Source organism: Mesoplodon densirostris, chromosome 12, assembly GCF_025265405.1.
Source record: "Mesoplodon densirostris isolate mMesDen1 chromosome 12, mMesDen1 primary haplotype, whole genome shotgun sequence".
NCBI lineage: Eukaryota > Metazoa > Chordata > Mammalia > Artiodactyla > Ziphiidae > Mesoplodon > Mesoplodon densirostris.
In genome coordinates, this window is record NC_082672.1 from 25,385,366 (window position 1) to 25,405,072 (window position 19,707).

The window sequence follows — 19,707 nt, forward strand, 5'->3', positions numbered from 1 at the left end:
ATGGGTAATCATAGTCTTTAATCTCAGAAGGCCTCACCTTATCTATATAAGATGAAAGGAGATTCCTCTGCAATTACTATTATAATTGGACTACTTCCCAAACCAAATCTCCCAAGTTGGCTAAGACAATTCCTGGACACACTTCTGTTTCATATATGCTATGAATGTTTGTAATTACAATTTGTGCTCAGGTAAAAGAATGTGTGTGCCACTCTGCCCATTTAAAAGTGAAATGTCAGGGCAACTGTTGTTACTAACCCTAGAATAGTTTGTTTCTATTTCTGCCTCTGGTAAAAATACTGAGGAAGACCTCTGGATGTTCCTTCCATGCTTCCCTGAAATACCAAAGTGAAAGAGGGAATATGACATATCAAACATGCATCATGTCAGCATAATAGTGAGAGGGAAAATGTGACCAAACACATATCCATAAAGTAAACAGGAAGTGTGCACTTTAGCTCGTATCAATAAAGAGTGTCAGAGGTGGTTACTTGAGAAAAGTATAGTCCATACAGGTTTTGCCACCTATGACAAAGAGGTCAAATAGGAAGAAAAGCAGACTATTAAAACAGTCACTAAAAGGAAGAAATGGAGAGCTATCGTTTAACAGGTGTAGAGTTTCAGTTTGCATGATGAAAAGTTCTGGAAATTGGGGTGCACAACAATGTGAATATACTTAACAATATTGAACTATATACTTAAAATGGTTAAGATGGCAAATCTTATGTGTATTTTATCCAATTTAAAAGATGAAAAGAGAGAAAAAGTTGATGGTCACTAGAAAAAAGCCAGAAGTGGTAATGAAGTGAGACACTACTCCTTAGAACTCTGGTATATCTGTCTTCTCCACACCACAAGAAAACGTGGGGAAGGGAAACAACATCTACCCAATTTATACACCAAAAGAACATTTTGAGGGTGGGAGGGAGGGAGACGCAAGAGGGAAGGGAACAGATGTATATGTATGACTGGTTCACTTTGTTATAAAGCAGAAACTAATTAAAAAAAAAAAAGAAAAACAAGAAAAAAAGAACATTTTGCCCAAAGAATGAGGAGAGAGCTGGCCAGGGTGGGTGTGGTTGCCCCCGTTGAGCCTGTCAAGGTTGCGCAGGTGAAATGGACCGCACACGTGCCCACTCCTTCCCTTCCTGTCTGCAGCCTACAACTAGAGGGCTGCAGGAGAGGGTCTGGGAGGACCAGCTCAGGAGACCACATCTGTGAACCCCCCGTACTTCTGCTGGAATTACTGAAAAGCTGGAAAAAGAAAGAGGAGAAAGTAAGGAAAAGAAGTGAACAGGAGGCTTGGCCAAAAAATACAAATGAATGGATTTTGTGATAGGTGAAGAGGATCAGCTGGGGGGTAGCTCTCCCCACCTTACACCACGAGACCACGGGCAGTACAGGCAGCCAGTCCCACAGGAGTTTACCCTCAAATTGAGGGACCTGACCTATTCATGCACCCTGAAATCAGTTCAGTGGATCTCAGCCAGTACTTCGGGAAAAAATGAAACAATTAAATAGACTATGTCAAGAGTGCATTGCACATAATGATCAAGTACAGTTGACACTTGAACAACATGAGTTTGAACTGTGCTGAATCTAATTACACGTCGATTTTTTTCAATCGTAAATACCATAGTACTGCAGTATCCAAGGTTGGTTGAATCGGCAGATGGGGAACCGCAGATATGAGCACCCGGGAGTACAGAGGGCTGACTATAAATTATACACAGATTTTGCACTTCATGGAGGATCAGTGTCCCTAACTCCCTGAGCTGTTCAAGGGTCAGCTGTATTGTCTTATGCACTATGTGTGTAAAACCCTAGGGTACCTTCCTGGCCACGAATTCCCTTCTGCCACTTTACCCTGTCTTTTTAAATCTGTATGCCAAAGAATCACGAGAAAAATTTTAGGCCACTAGAGTTACCTCAAGTTTTATCACATATCCATAGAGTTAATGATTGATTTCAAAATGATGGTCAGCTGTTGTCTGACTTGGGAAAATCTGTGTCCTATGAAAAGTTTTACGTTATTTTGTTGTTCTTGTGTACTGCAGTAAAACCTCTGCTATTCTGAATCATGTGAGAATGAGCCATTCGAGATAAGCAAATTTTCTTGGTTCTAGGGGTTGTTTGATTCCCACACACTCCCTCTAACTCCCATCCCCAAGACTGGGAACTCTCCAACCTACTGGCTTTCGGTCAGTCACTCTTCTCTGCCTTTGAAAGGACAGTCTCACAAGTACCACCAGCCAGATGGCGCCCAACTGAGGACTTGAGGCTGTTCCAGACAGTCAAGAGTACCAAAGTCTCATTTGAAAATGGAAACTTTCCATGTTAGTAAACAAGAATCATCCATATTAAATCTCCACTCACTCAAAACGTGCTATCCTAAAATTATTTTCAAAAGCAAGATTTTATTATTGTATCACTGTCAGTAACAATCAAGTATTTATACACTCTCCTTCCCTATCCTGCCCTATTCCTACCCCAAATACAAGCCTCAGAATTAAGGATGTGGAGGTACAAAGCCTCTTCTCCATACTCCCAAGCTAACCCATACGATGTTTTATTGGTGCAAATTAGAAAAAGGCATTTCTTCCTCAAGGCCCATTATTTCCATGTATAAAAAAATTGGTATAATAAACTGATTTTGTTGAAAAGGGACAATTAACTGCTGTTGGCTAGAACACTGTATTCATAAATACACAAAACCACAATGTCAAAAAGGGAAATGACAATTGCTTATAATAGCACAACCTGCATAATGGCAGCAACCCTAGTCCATGTCTGGCCCATACTTGTCTTCATTTGTGCTTCCTTCAAGACCAAGTTCAAGGCTCACCTTCTCCACAAAAACGTGGCTCAAATGATCACCTGCCACACTCACCTCCTTCTCTGATCAGTACTTAACTGACTTGGTACTTTGTATTCACTGTCCTATAATCAAGTTGCCTTTGGGATTATCTTCCTGTCAGGAGTGCAGGTCCCTCAAAAACAGGAACTACAGGTTAAATGCTTTTGTACACAGAGTCCGTGCTTATGTTCAGTGCTCAAAAAATGTTTGTTGGTAAAAGTTATAATGAAATGGTGATGACATATTTTATTATTTCATTTTTCTTTAAAGAAGTACTTCAATCACACTCACTGACCTGGGCTGATCTCGTAGTAAAAAGAATTGAACATATCACTAACATTGTATTAAAAATTACCTTAAATCATTTTTCTTCTCAAATAATAAACAATGACATGTTGTTTTGTTCTGGGAGCATTCTGAAAGCAGTCCTAAAACAGATCTGCTCTTTCCCCTGTTTACAGCTTACTGTCTACTCCGGAAGGTTTGAAGAGTTTCAGAGCACACTGACAAAAAGCAATGAAGTGTTTGCCACCTTCAAACAGGAAATGGAGAAAGTGAGTATTGCTTATCCCCCACGAAATACTGACATCTTCTAGTTCGACAGGCAACACTCCTTTGGGTTCATTGTTCTCCTGCTAAGATATTTCAGTGCATTTCATGAAGTAATGAAACATTTATACATGCAAATGAGATTTGGACTGTAGTTTTTTATTGCTAAGTATCTGGTGAATTAGTCTTAGGAAGAGTTTGAAGACACTAGGATACATTTTCACACTGAGGAAGAATATTTTCTTTTTCTAGGCCATGGAGAGGTGTAAAAAGAAAAGAGCTAGAAATTTAATATTATGTTGTTTATACTGAAGTTAAAAACTAATCTTTTAAAGATTAAAAAAATTAATTTTCATACAAATATGCAAAAGCAGAATGTTAAGAGTAGAAAATACCATTTCATAGGATCCTTCTCAGAAGAGAATATATGTAATAAGATATAATGGACAGGGCCTTGAATGAGGAGATGAAGTCTGGGTGTGTTTTTACTCATCAAGTAGCGGTGAACAATTCACTTAACTTCCCCCTTATCTATAAATTAAGAAACGATTTCCCTTGCCTACTTCACAAGATTGTGAAGTTCAAATAAGTTAATGTATTTTTAAGGGTCTTAAACTTTTTTAAAGTCTTTTACAAATATGAGGTGCTAATATTATTGCTGGACATACTGTTTACATTTTGTTTAATTCAGTGTCTTCCCAAAATAAAATCAGCATCAGAATTGTGTTTCTGAACAGGCACTGGCATTAACCCTTTTTAAGTGTAGAAAGCATTCTTTGAAAAAATTTTCATAAACTAATATGATAAATTTCACAATTCATGAGCAAACTTAATGGGCCAACATTTGTTAAAAGTTACAGCTTTCTCTCCACGATGGATCCATCCATTTAAAAAAAATTTTTTTAATTATAGAGTTTTAATTTGGAATAAATATTAGAGTAGGAAAAATGCTGTTATTTATTGCAAAATTACATAGTTTTAAGACTGGAATAAATATTAAAGGAGGAGTTTTCTATCTGGAGTTCATTTATAGACTCTTAGCAGAATTAGCAAAAAAATTTGATATGCATATTGCATTTCTTTAGGTGTGGTCCCATGGATTTCATCAAATTCCTAAAGGGGCTGATGACTTTTAAAAGTTTAACTCAGTTAAGAAATGATCAAAATAAAAAAGCACTCAAGGCTCACGTAGCTTCTCTATAGGGCCCAGGGGCCAACTGCCTGGGCCCAGCCTCTAGCCTCCAAGCAGACCCGCCTCAGGCAGGTTAGCATGAAGCAGCCAGTGCCCAGGTGTGGTTCATCCAGGGTAACTGCACCTGAACACACGCCTTGTCCTTCACTTCAGGCAAGCAGAGAGGAGATCCTATAACCAGGAACGTGAGTAGTTTCAGGTCTGAAAAAGCCAGGCTGCATTTTGTTAACTTCTGGATGCCCTACACCCAGCCCCAGCCTGGCAACTAGCATGCACTCTGCACATGTTGCATTAAATGAAATAACTCCAGCCCTACTCTTCTGCTAACTCACCTGAATACTCCTCCACCTCTCTGAACCTTAGTTTCCCCTTTTATAAAATGGAGGTGAAAACAGAACCCTCCTTGGGGGACTGTCTCAAGGATGAAAGCAATAACGCATGTAATCACATTCTGTGAATCCTACTGCACTCTACAAATGTGAAGGCTGAGAAAGCAGAAAGTTGCCTTTGTGTGGCTACTTCTCAGATGTGCCCAGATATTATCAACATTTTAACATCTGAAAAGCCAGGCTGACTTTCTCACTAATAGTCTTCCATTCAGTACAGTAAATAATCTAAATTTCAAGCTTATTCTTGGAACTCAATAAGGCTATTTTTATTTTAAACAAAGGAAAAAGCAATGACAAAACAGAAAGGCCTTAAGTAGTTTTCCCGTCTCCTTAATTGGCTCTGGTGCAAGTAAGCTTGTTCACCACTGACCGAGATGATTCAAAAATAAATCATGAGTCTCCACTCAGTCATCATTTCTTGACACTGAATTTTTGCTTGCTTCAGCAGCTAGTAACGAAAGGACTTTTCTTGAAGTCACATACGGAACTGATAGTTTCTTTGATATATTAACTCTTCAGAATGAACATTAAAACACTCATTTTTGTAGACCACTAAGAAAATGAAGAAGCTGGAAAAGGACACAGCCACGTGGAAAGCTCGGTTTGAGAACTGTAACAAAGCTCTGTTGGACATGATTGAAGAGGTGAGGAAGTTTTTCCCCTTGTTCACCTTCCCTTGTCTGGTCAATATATTTATACTCAGAAAATAATTATGGTCTAATACCACAAAATAATTACTTTTGAAAAAGAGCTGAATTTTTCTGGGATGTGGTATATGATATTGTAATAAAAATAATTAGAGCAAACGTCAATTTAGTAATTTAGTCTCAGGTCCAGACTCATAAAGAGTGTTGTGACCCTAAGTCACACGCCTACTTGTTGATTCCAAAGCTGTCCCCAAAGCAGCACCACACCTCCTGGACTGTGAATTCCTTAAAGGCAGGATGAGTGTTTTACCTGTCCTTGAATTTCCCTGGTGCCTGACACATTACAGGCGCAGAATAAATTAATTAGTGGATCTGACCATAACTGAGAGAAGACACTAGCCCAAGCACCCAAGGTATGTGCTATTTTATAGACAGATACGGAGATATATTGTTTAATTCCTCCAACAGGCATTTAAATACTGATATTACATCAGGCTCTGGAGATTCTGAGACCATAAAGGCAAAGATACATGGTCCTTAACCTGAGAGGCAGGGCTTTCAGGTGAAGCCCTCTCCACGTAAAGAAGTGGAAAAAGAAAAGTCTTAAAAGGTACAGACTAGCACAAAGGTGGGGCTTAAGGAGTAAGATGATTTCATGCACAAACACACCAACATTTCTAGAGAAAAGGAGAACTGAACAGTTCAAGCAGCATCATGAATGAGTGTGTGGTGAGTTTCTCTGGATATAATTACTGTTCTAACAATTCATCCCAAATTGCAACCAATTCCAAAGAGATGTGCTTATTATTCATAAACATAAATCAAACAGTTGCTGGATTAGCATAGAGCAGTTTATCTACAGAACAGATAAGGCATTGCTGATGGCCAAGACCCAGTCCATCTCAATCATTTTGCCATAAACTTCTACTTACGCCTTCTAAGTCTTAGAAGCAGAAAATTCATCTATTATAAGATTTTTAAAGCCCTAGACTGAAGCAGAGAGAAGCTTTGCTAACTCTCTATTCTAAAGAAAAGAATACGTGCCTTAAAATTCTACCAGTCTCCAACACAGTACAAAACTAGAAGTGATGTCCCTGACCAAGTATCTGTCCAGCCACCACCCTGTGGTCAGAGCCTAACAGACAAATTCCTGGACAAATGGTTTTGCTTCTCTCCATAGAGCATCCTGGCAATTTGGCTTTTCAAGTCGTTTTATGTGTGTGTGTGTCTGTTTAAATCACAGAAAGCATTGAGAGCTAAAGAATATGAGTGCTTCGTGATGAAAATTGGAAGGCTGGAGAACCTCTGCCGAGCTTTACAAGAGGAGAGAAACGAACTCTATAAAAAAATTAGAGAAACAAAAATGCCTGAAAAGGATGACCAAGGTCAGCTCACCTCTGACGACGACGAGCCAGAGTCAAGTACCTCCGTGGGTGAAGAGGCTGATGCGGAGGAAGCCAACGTTGTTCACAATGCTGTGCAAAATCTGGCCGCGGCCTTCATGGTCATTCATCGTCCAGAGTCAACCCTCGAGGCGTCCAAAGAAATCCAAACAGAAGTCAGCAGTCCTCAAGGGGGCGGTGGCACGGCCCTCATGGGGCTGGAACAAGCCCCTCTGAGCCCAGCATGCCATTCAGGGAGTCCCCTGCAACCCCCAAGTCCTCAGGCTGAGGCGGAGGGAGGCAACGAGGCAGAACCTCCCCTCAGATCAGGGTCAGGAGCACAGGCCCAAGGCAATGGTCCCCCTGCTGGACCACAGGCTGATCCGCAGCCCCGGAAGCCAGAGGCAGCATTTTCCAGCCAGGCCGCGGAGCCTCCGGCAGAAGCGTTTCTACGGGAGATGGAGGCCAACGCGCAGCCCCGGAAGCCAGAGGCAGCATTTTCCAGCCAGGCCGCGGAGCCTCCGGCAGAAGCGTTTCTACGGGAGATGGAGGCCAACGCGCAGCCCCGGAAGCCAGAGGCAGCATTTTCCAGCCAGGCCGCGGAGCCTCCGGCAGAAGCGTTTCTACGGGAGATGGAGGCCAACGCGCAGCCCCGGAAGCCAGAGGCAGCATTTTCCAGCCAGGCCCCGGAGCCTCCGGCAGAAGCGTTTCTACGGGAGATGGAGGCCAACACGCAGCCCCGGAAGCCAAAGGCAGCATTTTCCAGCCAGGCCGCGGAGCCTCTGGCAGAAGCGCTTCTACGGGAGATGGAGGCCAACACGCAGCCCCGGAAGCCAGAAGCAGCAGCTTCCGGCCAGGCCCCGGAGCCTGCGGCAGAGGCCTTTTTATGGGTGATGGAGGCTGGCGGTCGTGCCCCGCTGCCCGCAGCGGGAGAGCATGTGCCAGCTGGGGAGTCTAGATGTGAGCCCAGGAGGCAGCCCTCAGCAGCAGCAGCAGAGGGGCTGCCAGGAGGGGCCTCAGCTGGGCCCCCGCTGCCCGAAGTGGCCGACACCAATCTGGAAGGAGTCGACTAAGCCTCCTCTGCCTTCTGAGGCTGTTCTTCCCGACTTTCCATCGTCCTAACAGATTGTCTCCTGAAAGAGGCATTAAGGGCTGGGGACGTCTAATGGAAGAGACTTATTTAGAATCAAGACATTTTAATATGTTATGCGGAGTACCTTCAGCCTTTGCTATTTGTTCTCAATTTATAACTGATTTGGAGCTTTTCTATTTAACACTGATAGGATAATTTTCTCAAATGGCAAGAAAACATACGAGTAGCAAATTTATATTAATTTGCCATTAAGATGGTACTTAATTCAATTTCTTAATCAACAGTAAGATTTGGTGTTTAAAGACTCCCATCACAATATATAAATACTGAAAATGTGATGCTTTATTTATTTCCAGAGAGTTTAATAAGTGCCATAGTAAGTAATGGATGACCAGGTTCCATTTAAACATTATATACATTGTGTGTGTGTGTATATGTATATGTATGAATATATACATATATGTGCTTATGCACTTATATATACGTGTATATTTTATACACATATATGCAAATATATATTACACATACATTTCTATCATCTGTTTTTGGCTTTCTCTCATGCAGAATATTTAGATGCTTATCAAAAAAATTATCTCTTACTTGCACCTGGGACTACAGTAGACTAATGCTCTGTGAATTAGAAATAGGTTCAGAACACAAATATTAGGCTACATAATGTTGGGTAAAAATAAGTAACCCAATGGTAGGTCAATAAATTCAACCAATGGATTAAATGACAGAACAGCATTGGGTTAGATTGCAAGGCTATACAGAGCACATAGACACAAAGATGGCCAAAAGAGGCCCTAAAAAATGGGGGAACAATCACAGCAGTAGACTGCTCACCACTTGCAGCTGCTTCTCCTACACAACTCGGCCCCTTGCCTTGCAACACCCTCATGTGGTGAATCAGCCCACTCACGGCTTCCTGCAAGGAAAGGGTTGGAAGTGGGAAAGGGAGGTGGGGATAGAGGGATTGAGCGCCCTCAGGCTGAGAGTCTGTGCTCTGGTACCCCGGCTTTTGAGCTAGAGGTCTGGAGAGAGCATATTCACCTGGCCCTGCCAACTCTTCAGTTGCCTCCCTGTTGTCTACCACTCTCTCCAGAGGGTTTCCCCACCACCTCCTGCTGTCACTGCCCTAGTCTATATTCTCAAAGCTTCTGCTCCTTCTTTCCAACCCTCTCCTTGGCAGCAGGAAATTACATTCAGCCCTCATCTCAATTATGGCTTAGTAAAAGCTATTATTTTTCCAAAACAAATCCACACAGGGTTTAAATATGAGTGATGAGGCTTGCAAACCAACACATTTTCTGCTTTGATGAATTCTGTACAGCCAGAAGTTCAAAGCAAAAGACAAGTGGGTCCCTACTCAAAATGACTTGAAAAATAGGTGAGGATTTAGGAGACGCAAAAGCTAGAAACACCTGGGGTTGTCTACATGAGTATTACATTATTATTGCGTGACAAGAACCTCTAATAATACTGACAGCATGAATTACTCTACCTAGAGTAAAGAGAGACTGCAACAAAGAAATAGGAGGGAAGAGAGGGAGGGAGGGAAAAAACAGATCTAACCCAACCCTACCTTAAAAGTTGAACTCAAGTAGAAAAATGGTTAAAAGCAAGATTCTCTACTACTCATCCAAGAAATCATTCTTCAGTGTTGCATGTGGCTGTCTGCTAAAGCACACAAAGTGCTTGTAGGCAGCAACCATATGCTATAAGAATTATAAACTACATAATATTTGTTTGAAGCAGACAGTGAGGGTAGTAACAAAATGCTAGTCAGGAAAAAAAATCAGGAAAAAAGCATATGCTATTTGAGAACCCATGTATTTTTAAAGGCTTAAAATTTTATAACCACAGGGTATCCAGCCAAATTCAACATTAACTGAAAATCTTAGCTATTTAAACATTCATTTAATTCAGAGCCAAATGTGCACTACAACAATCCAGGAGGGTCTCCTTTCCCATTATTTACAGAGGCTGAACTTCCAAGAATGGGGTAAGATTAGATAATCATAGTAAAGTCTCACTCTGAATGTTTAGCAAGAGAAACAGGCAGGAGACGAGCTGAAATCCAGTAAATCAAATATTCTAATAAATATTCTAAAAAGTTCATTTTTTTAATCCAAAAGCTTTCATAGCAACACGTTACTCACTATGGTGTATATCTTGGGCGGATTTTCAGATACAATAACTTGCCTGAAATTTGCAAGGCTTAATATAGGCTTTGGAAGAATTATTTTAATATTCAAAGAATGTTTTATTATAGTCCTTTGGCCTTACTAATTATAACAATAACTCATAAGGCCCAAAAGAGTAAGGAATTTCTGTTCTTTATCAAGGTCATATAACTATTTCTAGAGATGCCAAGTCTACTTTCCAGAAACACTGAAGTTATTGGTGTTTTCTAAATTAAATAACTATAATTTATGTATTTACTAAAAAGGCACTTCTCTTCCCAAATGCTCCAGTAGTGGTTTTATTTTAAAATTTTTCACTTATATTTATTTTTACTTATGTTACTTCTATGTTTCAACAATACCTAACAAAGATTGTGGTTATATTCTCTTGGTTGAATTTTTGGTCTATGAGTAGAATGTACATGGAATGAACACTTTGAAAATCTTGGTGTGGGTGTGTGCGCACGCGTGTGCTTGGTGAGAGAAAAGAGGGAAGGAGGAAGGGAGAGAGAGAGAGAATGTGACGGCCCAGGCCTAATGAGAGAGCAGAACCCAGGCTCCTCGGCCTGGCCATCCGCTGCTGCAGACCTATCACACTTCAGTTCCAGTCTCCCGTGAGACCATGTTTCCACAAACTTCTCTGGCATGTGCCCTCTCAGAAATATTCTGAGGAGTAAGGGAGGGAGTGTAGAAGGTGTCAGCTTATTTTCCTTTCTCTACCTGCTTCAAGACTTTTCTCTAACAAGACCGGAAGAGGCCCACGGTTCTGCCTTTTGCTTATTCCCTCTCCCCAACCCATCTTGATCCGGGAGGGGCTTCTGGAACCCAGCATTTCCTAGCATGCTTGGAGAAGAGGGTTGCTTAGCTAGAATGAAAAAAAAGAAGATTAAACCTTGCTTTTTTCATATGGTATAGATACACATTTTTAAAATAGCTCTTTTTTAAAAAAAAATAATGAAAGTATTATGTGTTTGTTGCAAAACTGAAGCTGCTTTTCAATAAGACTAAGAGATAGCGAGGAGAGAGATCATTTCAGGAAAATTTCCTTAGCCCCTGCTCTAACCAGTAGTTAAATCCAGTATTTAGAAAAAGTGAAAGTAATTAAAATGTAAAGGATTCACTAAAAGAAGATATGAAATAAAAATGATAACTCCGGTCTCTAAAATTTGTTCCCATCATAAACTGGCAAGTGGGATTTAGGAAGTAAGTAGGCAAGTAGAGTTTATAGGTTAAATTTTCACAAGGCTTAACTAATTTCCGTTTCTGAACCTGAAAATTAAAGTTATCATTAGATCAACCATGAGAGCATTCCGTGAGAATAGAAACATTCATAAGTGATAGCAATAAAGGTTTTCCTCAATACTGTTCAGTTGTATCCTCAATACCTGAGGTCGAGTCTGCTTGGTGGTATTCCCTGATAGAATTTCCACAAATGCTAGTTACTGATGCACATGTGTGTGAATGTACACACACACATGCACACAACACACATGTATAAAATTTGACATAGATTTAATTCTGTTCCTATAGGTGAGTCTTTACACCGGTATTTTCAAAGGATACCTACTATCATGTTTCCTGACAAGGGCAAAGTATAAAAAGGAATCATTTTCTTCATGAATAAGGATATTTGACAGAAACATTTAACTAGCAAAAGAAGCCTACAAATTCATTAATCCATGGCAAAAAAACTATTCACAGAAGCTGTTCCACTCTATCAGGACATAAGAAACAAGATAAATCACTTCAGCAGGACAATCAACCTTGGCAAAATCTGAATGCAAGTCCTTCCTGCTGGATATTAGAGCCTCAGACTTTCTGTTAACATTGACTTTGATCCCATTTAATTAATTTATTTATTTGCAATATATGCAAATATTTTTGAATGAATGAATGAATGAACTGTTTATTATATTTAAAATTTTTTGACTCTTTTTTAACCCCAAATTAATTTTTTAATTAAATCCACTTTTTTAAATTTTTATACAGTTTTTAAAGGTTACTTTCCATTTACAGTTATTATAAAATATTGGCTATATTTTATATTTTAACTTTGAATTTTTAAAAGTGGCATATCATAATGTCCAATTACCTCATATCATAATTAAAAGATACCTAGGTGTCAGATTCATTATTTCAGAACTGACAGTCAATGGATGACATAACAAATAACACAAAACCACCATAACAAGAAAAGCAAGAAGACATAGGTTAAGAGAGGGGAAGAAAGAAGGAGAGAGAGCTATTATATAAAAGAAAAAATAAAAAGATGAAACTTTAAGACAATTAAGAGCAATAAAGGAAGTGGCACATCAATTGGTGGTCCCTTCTGTGAAAGCAGGATTATAATAAAGGGCAAGAACCATAATGACATTCACACACCTCCACACCGTAATGTCAACTTGGGGAAATTTTTACAAACATGTTTCTCAGTGTTGTTGTTTTATTGTCTTCCTTCTTGGTGCTTTTCTTTTAAAATAATAAATGTGGTCTTTTTAGTATTAAAATACTACAATTATAGAACATTTAGAAAATAGAGAAAAGAGAAGATTTACCCAATACTCTATCACCCTAACAACCACTGTCAGCATTCACTATATAATAGTGTATTTTATTTTATTATAAATTTATTTTATTTATTTATTTATTTATTTATTTATTTTTGGCTGCGTTGGGTCTTCGTTGCTGCGTGCAGGCTTTTTCTAGTTGCGGCGAGCGGGGACCACTCTTCATTGCAGTGCACGGGCTTCTCATCATAGTGGCTTCTCTTGTTGGGGAGCACAGGCTCTAGGCGCGAGGGTTTTGGTAGTTGTGGTGCACCAGCTCAGTAGTTGTGGCTCACGGGCCTAGTTGCTCCGCGGCATGTGGGATCCTCCCAGACCAGGGCTCGAACCCGTGTCCCCTGCATTAGCAGGCAGATTCTCAACCACTGCGCCACCAGGGAAGCCCAAATTACCTATCTTTTTTATTTAACGTTGTGTTAGTTTGTCTTTGGGGGAGGGTGCAGTAGTTCAAGTGAGAGTAATAGCTGTTAATAGCTGCCAGCTTTGTGCGTTCACACTGTGTATTCAAATTTTATTTGCTTACATGGAAGCATATTATACTATTTTTAGAATAAGCATGACTGTGCAAATACAGATACACAGCACACTTATATGTTGTTTGAAAAAGTTATGCCATGCAATGCACTTAAACGTTCCACCACACATATACAAATTTCCAAGTAAACCTACTGGACATGGGCTAGAGTAAGACGTCTAAACTTAACACAGCTCAAAAAATTATATAAATATCAAAAACCAACTCTAGAGAAATACAAATGCTTTAAATAACAAAACAAAAAAAAGTCCAACTCCAGTTTATGAAGTGACAGGAAACATATGATAATACCATAAATCATTACATTGGTTAAATAAAGGTCAATGATCTAAAACAAATCTAATCTCTTTAAAGTTAATGAGACAGTTAGTGGCTTTGTTGCTCTAATGAAATGATGGTCACCATCACTAGCTATAGCATATCTATTAAGTAGGGCCAGGCTAAAAACTGTTGTGACCTGAGATTGCTCTAATAACTACCAGGCAGATGCAACCAACCATGGAATATTCAGGGATCCCATATACTAAGAAAGTCAGAGTTGAAATTTATAGAAGTAGTACAACAGGGATGCTTTCATCACATCTAAAGTCACAAGGTTAAACATATGTCAGATTGGAGGACTAGCAGTGTGATAGTATAAGCAAGATTTATTAGAATACAGCTAATGCTCTACCCAAACCAGTATAATTCCTCATAGACTATTGTAATATAGTGTATATTATATGTTAAGACTTGTTTTCTAAATAGTCTTATCAAGAAGTTATTCCCTGGAATAAAATCAGTCAAGTCCAAAGTGAAAAGTGTAGGATAGCACTGGTCCAGGAATCAGGCTGTTGAGTCCCTTGTCCCTGTTCTGCTACCAACCAGCAGGGTGACTTTGGAGAAATCACTTAATATCTCTGGGCCTCAGTTCACTCATCTATAAAATGACAGCCTTGGATTAGATGAGCTCTAAGTTTCTGACAGCTCCGAATAAATTCTCGAAAGACTTAGGAAGTTATGTGGATTTTCTACTCTCCAGAGAGGGTTTTAGTATAAGAGATCTGCATATCACCTTGGGCATGTCTGTTAGAAGTTAGGCAAAGGGAGAGAGACAAGAAATTACTCTAATAAAAAGTTGTTTTTAATTTTAAAATTTAGACAAAGAAAAGGTTAATGGGTAAATCACAAATTCTTTGATTTTTCTCAATAAATATTGAAGTCTTTCTATGTGTGAGGTTTTGTGGTCACCCGTGGTCAGAGCACCAGTCAGAGCTCCCAGTCAGAGCACCTGGTCATCTGACTCAGGCCTGAGTGTCCCTCCCACTACTTGTCTCACAAATTTCAGCAGCCAAACAGCAGGTAGGAAACTTCTGGGAGCATTTTTATTACAAATGCTACCCAGATCTCCAGGTGAGAAAGTGTGTGCTCCTGGTAGAGAAGGAAGGTTATATGAAATGTGTGTGTATGTATAATGTGTGTGAGTGCGTACCTGAATGTGAGGGCATGTATGAGGATGCATGTGCAACATGTATCAGTGTATGTGTGTAGTTTTGTGCAGGTGTGTGGTATGAATGTAGTTCTATGTGAATGTTTATAATTGTACGTGACTATATTTCTGCATAATAAGTTGACGTGGGCCTACATAGGTGTGTGGCTGTGTGAGAGTTTCTGGCGTGTGCAAGTTAATGGTGTGTGCACGATGAGGCTGGGAACGGAAAAGCTGAAATACTATAGATGAGGTTTTAGGCATGTGGCTAGCTTGTTTTTCATAGGATCATGTCTTGTTGCAGACTTCTGTTTGCACAGCTAATCCTTTTTTTGCTTGCAGTGTCACAGGACTCATTCTTTTTTGGCTGACAATCTGCCTCTGAACAAACATGCAGGTGGGTGAGGCTGTAAGTGGTAGTGGCAGCTATTCATGAAATACGTGCATACACCACCAGCCCAAGGTGACGGCCACCACTGACTCACAAGTCCCATCCTCAGGCAAGGCTATGGGTATGTCTGGGGAAATTCACAAAGACCAGCCATAGCTTGAGCAAGGGACATAAGCAGTGGCAGCAGAAAGACTAACTTTATTCTGGTCTTTCTACATGCAAAAGAAATTTCTCACATGGTCACTGTTTCTAACAAAGGCGGCATCCTTGGAGGCAGAGTTATAATCTCCACTACCAACCCCCTGAATATCAAGAATGTTTCTCTGAACTAAAAGCCAAGATCGTGCCCAATCTATTTATGCTTTAATCAGTGAGTCAGAGGGTAGCAAACCAGAGTTGATTGCAGAAGCTAGCAGCCAGTCAGTCATGCCCGTGACTCATCCTTTGCGCAGAGAGATTTTTTTGCTCTGATACAATTCATATCCCAAAAATATCTAGTATTGATGAGCTGTTCTGTCATAGCTAGACCATCTGGCTGCTCCCTTGTCAGTCATTAGAAAACTGATCCAGAAGTCCTCCAATTCAGTCTGGGAGTAATTTAAAGCAATGCCCAAAGGAAGGAGAGTGAGAGTTTTTAAAACAAATTAATTGACTATCATACAAGTTAACTGATGATCTTCAAAAGTTAAAGGGAACAAAACAACTAACCATAAATAAAATTAAAAGACAAGAACAGAATGGGAGGGCTTCCCTGGTGGCACAGTGGTTGAGAGTCCGCCTGCCGATGCAGGAGACATGGGTTCGTGCCCCGGTCTGGGAAGATCCCATGTGCCGCAGAGCAGCTGGGCCCGTGAGCCATGGCCGCTGAGCCTGTGCGTCCGGAGCCTGTGCTCTGCAATGGGAGAGGCCACAACAGTGAGAGGCCCGCGTACAGCAAAAGAAAAAAAGAACAGAATGGGAGAAGATAGTCACAATAAATACAACAAAGCATTAATATCCAAAATACAAACAGAAAAAAAAGAAAAAAAACAAATACAAACAAATCATACAAAGCAATAAGACAAACAACTCAGAAGAACGTGGGAGAGACAGTAGGAGCACCCCACCCAGGCACCAGCGATGAGGGAGAGGGGGCATTGTCTATAGAGAATTTTAAAATGGTAATAAGACCAACTGCAAGCCAGTCTTCTTTTTATCATCATCATGCACAGCAATCCTGAATAGCATCAGTGGTAAAATTGTCCTCCCTGGCAGAGATGATCACTCTTGCTGTGTGCCCCATCCCCCATTTGTACACCACTGGCATGGAATAGGATGGGCAGTTCATAGAAGAAGAAATGAAAATGACCAAAACACATCAGGCCAATACAAAGTAAAACAATGAGATGCTATCACTTTTGCTCATTAGACTGACAAAAATTTCAATATTGATAATATCAAATATTAGCAAGGATGAAGCAAACCAGTAGTCATAACCTGTGGGTACAGTATTTGGTGTCTGTCTTTTTCTTGTCCATTTGGGCATTTTGGCAGTGTGCATTACACTTTTTCTAATGTGCAAAAGTAAAAATTATTTAGCAAAGAGCGGACACATGGCTCTTGCCTGCCCGCATCCTTTCTTTGGAGGAAGCACTGTGTCCTGGATACATAGAGTCTAGATGGGGCCATCAAGCACAGACCCTTAGCCGCCCTCACCCATCCTAGCCTGTGGGGCAGCCTGAAGCAGCATCACACTCCATATGGTGTTTAGTTCACAGACAGCAGCAGCTCCAGGATTTCCACAGAGGAGGGGGTTCAATCTGCTGTAAAGAGGGGCGGGAGGCTACTTGACATGTCATGAAGTTGCATTTGCTTCAGGGCAACCACACTGTTTTTACTCTTCTGTTATCTTGGGGTTTGTGGGCACTGAAGCCCCTTGAATTCAGTGTGCCTAAGTTTACTCAGAAGGGCCCAGTGAAATCTACCTCTTGGTTCTTTCTGCTGGAATTCTGTCTACCACGTGAAGATAGTCTTCGTGCAGAATAGTGTCAAGAGGAAGGGACTGAGGGGCTTCCCTGGTGGCACAGTGGTTGAGAGTCCACCTGCCGATGCAGGGGACACAGGTTCATGCCCCGGTCCGGGAAGATCCCACATGCTGCGGAGCGGCTGGCCCCATGAGCCATGGCCATTGGGCCTGCGCGTCCAGAGCCTGTGCTCTGCAACGGGAGAGGCCACAACAGTGAGAGGTCCGCGTACCGCAAAAAAAAAAAAAAAAAAAAAAAAAAGAGGAAGGGAGTGGAGTTGCAAGATGAGAGAACAGACATAATCCTGATAACCACATTTGAGCCCCTGAATCCAGTTGGCCTTTACAGATCAAACATTTCCCCTTTTGTTTAAGAGGGTGAGAGTCAGGTTGCTGCCCATCTGCATTCAGAGAGCCCTGGGAAAGGATGAGGAGAAAGCTGAAATCATTGAAGTGCGGCACACCAAAAAGAAGAGTTTACAATGATAATCATTGAACTTACATCAAAATGTTTTAAAAATCTCATTTTTCTCTTTAATTTCTCAACATATCTTTAAAATCCATTTATTTCAAAAATACTGAATTAGTACAACGAGAATTCTCTCGTGTAAACTACCACCCAGGTCAAGAAATAAAACATAGCCGAGCGTTCTAGAAGTTCCCTCACCTCCACACCTCCAGAGGGAGCAACCTTCCTGATGTACAGCAACAAGGATTTGTTTTACTTCTGTGTGTATATATGTATATGTATGCTGTTGTTGTTGTTTGGGTTTTTTACTTTATAAAAGTATTCTTCTGTGTCTGTCTTCTTTTGTTCGAAACTATACATGTGAGATTCATCCATGTTACACATCCATGATTGTAGGAGTAGTTCATTCATTTTCACTGTCATACAGTGATCTATTATATGACTATTCCACAATTTATTTGTCCATTCTAATGCTGGCTGACATTTAAATTGTTTCCAATTATTGGCTGCTACAAATAACTTTGCTGTGACATTTCCTAACTATATACTTAGGAGAGGAACTGTTGGGTTATATGGCATGTGCCTCTTCAGCTATAGGAGATACTACCAAATCGTTTTCCAAAGAGATTGTACCGATTATTTCAACAACCAGTGTATGAGAGCTGCCGTTGCTCCATGTCCTCCTCTTGGTATCATCAGGCAGTTTAATTTTAGCCATTTGGGTGTGTGTAACAGTATCTGATTGTCATTTGAATTTGCCTTTCCTGGATGATTAATGAGGTTGAACATCTTTTCTTATAGTTACTGGCCAAGTGGATGGATATCCTCTTTTTTGACATGCATGATTTTTTTCCCTTTTTTTCCTGTTGGGTCATCGGTCTTTTTCTTGTTCATTTGTAACTTTCTCATATTTCTGGAAAGAAATGCTTTATTAATAACTGTAATTGCAAATCAATTCTCCTATTCTGTGGCTCTGTGAATTTTTATTCTTTTAATAATATATTTTGATAAACAGAATTTCTCAATTTTAATGTTGTTCAATTATCAATATTTTACCTTTTGACAAATACATGTGTGTCCTCTTTAAGAAATCTTTGTCAACCCCCAAATAATGAAGATATTCTCTCACATTATCTTACAGAAGCTCTGGTGTTTACCAGAATTACCAGTCCACCCAGAATGAATTTTTGAATAAATATTGACATAGGGGGCAGATCAATTTTTTCTACATAGATAGGCCATTCATCAAGCACCACTTATTTAAGCAAAACATTTTTCTCCATTGCTTTAGTGTTATCTTAGTCATAAATTGAAAGTCCATATGTGGGTGGGTCTTTCTCTAGACTTCTGTTCCACTGATTGATTTGTTCATGCTTGCACGAACACCACATTGTTTTAATTACTGTAGCTTTATCATAAGTATTTATAGCTGATAATCTACATCTTCCTACTTAGTTGTTCTTCAAGGTAGTATTGGCTATTCTTAGCCTTTTACTTCCATGTGTAATTTAGAATCAGCTTATCAATTTACACACACACATATATACACATACACACACAGGGATTTTTCATAGGGATTGGATTTAATCTATAAATCAATTTGGGGAGAATTTATATTTTTACAATATTGAGTTTTCCAATCCATAAATGTGGTAAGTATCTCCATTTATTTCAGTTTTCTTTAAATATTTTCCAATAACAATTTATCATTTTGGGGGTGTTTTTGCTCATTTTTCATTAGGTTTAATTCTAGGTGTTTGGTGTTTTCTGATGATATTGAAAACGACATAGCCAAGTTTTACTTTCTAAATGTTTGTTGATTTTATGTAGAAATAGAATTTTTTTTTTTACATATTGACCTTGCAGCTAGCAAGGTTATCAAATTCACTAGTTAATTCTAATAGGCCATTTTTAGATGCTTTTGGATTTTCTGAGCACACAATAATGTTATCTACAAATAATGTCATTTATTTCTCACTTTCC

General features: G+C 39.9%; 1 protein-coding gene across 2 annotated transcripts in view; it reads left to right on the forward strand.

Moving 5' to 3' along the window:
- Positions 1 to 8,497, forward strand: part of TXLNB (taxilin beta) — a 36,795-nt gene extending 28,298 nt beyond the window's left edge. For both annotated transcript variants that reach the window (XM_060114887.1, XM_060114888.1), the window contains 3 exons: positions 3,319 to 3,411; positions 5,536 to 5,631; positions 6,878 to 8,497. In XM_060114887.1, the coding sequence (XP_059970870.1) occupies positions 3,319 to 3,411; positions 5,536 to 5,631; positions 6,878 to 8,089 (1,401 nt within the window). In that variant the 3' untranslated portion in view covers positions 8,090 to 8,497. The remainder of the gene's footprint in view (positions 1 to 3,318; positions 3,412 to 5,535; positions 5,632 to 6,877) is intronic.
- Positions 8,498 to 19,707: the final 11,210 nt, after the last annotated feature.